Below are 4979 nucleotides of genomic sequence, written 5' to 3'. Positions count from 1 at the left end.
ATTTGTATTCTCATTGCAACTGGGTTCAACGTCCGGTCAGAGAGCTAATGACATTTCACACCTTGTGTACAATACTATCGTGTGCTTGCAAATAATGATGAATGATATGCACCGTTGATATTCTATTCTATTCTAAGGTTGGATAATACTTTCACAGAAATATAATACTACGCCGACATGTGAGTGAATTATTATACTTCCCAGAAGACTTCAGCAAATTAATTTTGTACGCGTTCGTTATAGTTCTGTCCGTTCCCAAAAATATTCAACCTCGATCAACCAACTTAATTATAGGTTTCGTCTGTTTCACTCTGTCTTAATAACTTTTTTATCAAGAAAAATACAAGGAAGTAATGGTGTTGATATTTTCCAGAAGGTTTTCTAAGTAAATTTGTCATGTTGGATCTATGTTGAAGAAAATGTTTATCTTTGTAGTACAGTAGTAGAAATAATTGTGTAAAAAGCCGACATGACACTATCGGTTATTTATCTTGCGGTTTTTGTGTTAATGGTTACTTCGTACAACTCATACTAGTAGGCCAGCTTGACGAATAGCTACGCCATTGTCAATAATCGAGCCAATTTTTCACTGTGTGTGGATGGGGGGTCATAAGAAACAAGCTCGTAAGTGCGTCATCACGCCAATTGACTGCCATGCTTCCCGGAACTTTTGGTTAATTGTGAAATAATTAATCGAAGGTGTTAAAAACTTGCGATAGAACTTGGAAACCAAAAATGCTCCAAATGTTTCGCGATAAGGGAGTGATGGCGTCTGCAAAATCGTAATATGACATGGCTTAGCTCCGTCGGTTAAACTGTTAACTATATGTTGTGTTTTATTGTTCGATTCGATATCTGCTCTCCGTGTGTTTTAGCTGGATGTCTAAAATGTAAGTTCCAATAGCGCACAATTTTCCGGACAAATGTTTGATGGCCGATGCGGGACGTTAAAAACTAATGCTTGGAAAAGGGCAGTGGACCCCGGTGAACTTCCGTGCCTAGATCTACCACCCGAGTGGCCCAAAGATAATACTTACATATGCAATGGTGTGTATCAACAAATCCTATTCTAACTCAAAATCTGAGCCTCTTAAATGCACACATTCTTAACCAGAATTAAGTATTCTTTTACCTTTTCACCTCTTAATTTTTTTTAACTACTATGGTGTTTCGTGTCGTCTCCGGACTCATTTTGGGCTGTACTTTCTCTTTTATGGAGACAGAGTCGCTGTCTTTGCAGTGCATGGTCGGACCCAAGGGCTTATCCCAAGGTTGAAGATACCGGTGCCCAGCATACTGCCTAACGTGTACACCTGGGTGCACATGGGCGTGACAGCGACGCTCTTTCGATATCAGATGGTGGAGTCCCATCCTGGTCAAATTCAGTTTTTCTGTGGCATTTGCCACTATTGCTATTAGTATTTTAATTTTATTGAAGTTATTTTTATTTATTTTGTTTATATCGGCCGAGCGGTAAGGCAGGGCGCCACAAGCTAGCTAGCTACAGCTTAACGTCGGCGCTGTTTCTGGCCGCTCCTCGCCCATGGTTCGGTTAGTAACACCAAGTCTCCCCGGATAAGGACTTACAATGGAGGTCTAGCAGGGGCGGATACAGTATTTTACAAACGGGGGTTGGGGGGAGTACAACAGTTTCAGAATAGGTAAGTGAGTAGCCCATAACATTGATTTGCATTGAAATTTTTAAAAGTTAGTAGCAAAACGGGTTAGGGGATCGCCTCCCACCCGTTCCCACCTACTGGATCCGGCTCTGTCCAGTGTATACATCTGGCTCGTGTGCACTTTAAAGAACCCATTGCATCTTTCGGAAGTGTAGGGGGTTACCCCAATGTTATGGGTAATTTCAGACCCTGTCGTTGTGGAATAATGTGAACACGTAGCTACCATGTAGCGCCTCTTTACAGCTGCTAGGTAGTCACGGACCACGCCCATACGCAATTCAGCACAATGAGTTCAGCAGGTTATGGGTTATTCTCCTACTTTTACCTTTATTTATCTAGGCCGATAGCTCAGACATGTCAATGTGCCATTAGAGTTTTTGACGGATACCGGCGTATTATAATATCCGTTTATTATTATTATATATATTATTATTATAATTATAATTATTATTATTATTATTTTATTATTGTTTTATAATAATAATAATAATAATAATAATAATAATAATAATAATAATAATAATAATAATAATAATAATAATAATAATAATAATAATAATAATAATAATACTGTAATAATTATAGACTAGATGCCAAAGATTTTCTAATCAGGTCTGTGTTTGCACAAAAACATACATAAGACTAAAAGCCGCCCAGACCTTGGGGGTTTCTGTGGCTCGGCTGAACCCCCTTTTGAGCAATTCCTCACGGCCCTCCCTCTGATAAACCAATTTTGATATGAGGAAAGTATTAAGCCTACTTCCTGATATAGGCCTGTTTTCTGAAAACAAATGAATGGGTTTTTGTGTCTTTGCCCCATCTTTTCCCCATCTGGAGCAAACTTCACGTGTGAATCGGGTATAGAAGTTAAATTTAACAAAAAGTAACAAATTGTAACCGAGCGATCTCCCGAGTTATTCCTACCGAGATAAAAAACATTCACACGCGTCTGTAAGGTAATGCCAGGTCGTGTAAAATTTATTTAGTGTTTATTCAATGAATCATTTTTCCCCTACTGCGATATAGGTCTAGCCTAGGCCTAGTTGAGAACCCCTGTCACAGATGGACTGTTGAACTCACCATCACAGTAAACATTCGAAGCAATCAATGCCCTTAACAACTGCTGTACTACTACTACTACTAAACTAGGCATAGCTTCCAACGTTTCTGTCGACTCTTGATAATACTAGTAATAGTACTGACAACATCCCGACGTTCATTTTATGTATATCTTCTTCTACCATTACTAATTAACATCAATAACAAGGGTAATTCATTCATCATTGAGAAAAACTAGGCCTATCTATTTCTAGTGGATCAGAATCGTCTGCAGAAGGAAGAAAATTCAAAGAACCCCGTGAAACAGTAGATTGTTGTTGTGTTGAAATCCCTGCGCATGCACAGATCCATCCATGCTACATCTCGGAAGCTTTACCAGCCTCAGCGAGGCTGGTAAAGATTACCGAGACGTTCCGAGATTTTACAAAGATATTACACGGAGGTACTTTCACACGTGCCGTAAAATGTTACTTTTGGTTACATTTTGTTACATTTGGTAAGATTTGTGTACGTGTGAATCGGTTAAAATGATGGCAGTTAAAGATGGTTGAAAGTGTAAATCCGGTGGAGGTACATGATGGGTTATGTATCATCTGAAGTAACGTATTACTGTACAAGTCATAAAAAAATACAACACCACACATTACCTGATAACCGAATCCCATGTGGATACTTCATTAGTAAACATAATACAGTAAGGTAGTAAAAGGCATAGGCACATGCTCCCCTATTTTTGCATAAGGCCATTGTAAAAAAAATTGTGTTATTTTAGCCAATTTCTGTCTGAACAGCTTTTCGAAAACTGACCAACTTCGTAATTTAAAAAAAAATCCTATTTAAGCATCATTTCCTCTCTCAGAGTTGTAGCACTAGAGTCAACGGAGGTTTAGCAGGGGTGGCGCCAACATTTGCCCCCGGGGGAGGGGCGATACCCCGAGGAGGGGCAGATTTTCCCGACGAGAGCAAAGTGGGCTTAAAATGTTTGGAAACTGGTCCAGCGGGCGAAGGCTCCAAAAAATTTAACAATTTCGGGGTTTCAGACGCTTATTTAATCGATTTTAGAGTTTACAAATAATGTCCAGCATACATATAATTTTTTTTTCTCCCCGAGAATTGTGTTTTTTTTTCTCCCCGACGGAGAGAGGAGGAGCTGGCACCCCCCCCCCCCCCCCCCCCCCCCCCCCCCGACATAATGAAGCTGGACATACACAAGACTTGTCTGTGTGCTCAATGCGCCTATGGTATATTTATTTTACTTTACTTACGAATAATATGTTTTGGTATTGGCGAAAAGTATCACATGAGGTGTGTGACTGACATTTTGTCCTGAAATTATAAGCAAGACCAAGGGCAGATTTCCGTGGCACACTTTAACTGTAACTATCTAAATAACTGTGGAATAAATTTAATAAATTTTTCTAATTTTATAAAATTAACATATGTCTAATGACATTTTATATCGATAATATAAAATGTCATTAGACATATGTTAACTTTAACTAAACAACCATGAAGTAAAATAATCAATAATTATATATGTTCAATGACATTTTATATCGATAATATAAAATGTCATTAGACATATATAAAGTTAACATATGTCTAATGACATTTTATATTATCGATAATTTTGATAAATCAACAAAAAGTATTGATCAAAAATAATTTTTCAAAAGTCAATTTTGATTAACAACTGATCCTAATTCTTCAGGTGGATTATTTGGCGAAGACTCTGGTGATGATGATCCCGATTATGTCGACATTATGAACCTTGCCATCGTTCACAGTAATCCTGATCTATTGTCGCTGAGCCACGCAACGAAGGAATATACTCACTTCTGGCAAGCCAACAATTACGGTAAAAAAAATTACATCTGGCCGTTATCATTTTTTAATGGTCACTAAAATGACATTTCCAGTGCTATTCATTATATGTAAGCCAACTCTGCCTAGTGTAATAATAATATCAGCACCTTACCTTACCTTTCGGCCGCAGCCGAGATGGTGCTAACAGCAGTTTACCAGAATTGTCTGCCACTCATTGCACTATCTGAGGTCTTCGAGGCCGAGTCCTGTGTCTCTGGCATTGATTTCGGGGAAAGTGAATGGTACTCTAGAGCCCACAAATACACATCTAGATGTGTATGAGAGACAGATATTACACGGAGGTACTTTCACACGTGCCGTAAAATGTTACTTTTGGTTACATTTTGTTACATTTGGTAAGATTTTTGTACGTGT

The 4979-nt window shown here is 38.5% G+C and overlaps 1 protein-coding gene across 1 annotated transcript in view; it reads left to right on the top strand.

Annotated features, from left to right (window-relative positions):
- The first annotated feature begins 746 nt into the window (after positions 1-746).
- LOC117111484 overlaps positions 747-4979 on the top strand; it is a 10833-nt gene continuing 6600 nt past the window's right edge. The window contains exon 1 of the mRNA XM_033254406.1: positions 747-1047. Within this exon, the coding sequence (XP_033110297.1) occupies positions 924-1047 (124 nt within the window). The 5' untranslated portion in view covers positions 747-923. The remainder of the gene's footprint in view (positions 1048-4979) is intronic.

The sequence above is a fragment of the Anneissia japonica genome, unplaced genomic scaffold (genome assembly GCF_011630105.1).
Source record: "Anneissia japonica isolate Jap-2015-1 unplaced genomic scaffold, ASM1163010v1 scaffold351_len699533_cov169, whole genome shotgun sequence".
Lineage (NCBI taxonomy): Eukaryota > Metazoa > Echinodermata > Crinoidea > Comatulida > Comatulidae > Anneissia > Anneissia japonica.
Note: the sequence above shows the minus strand (reverse complement) of the source record. Positions and strands in the feature narration are given on the sequence as shown.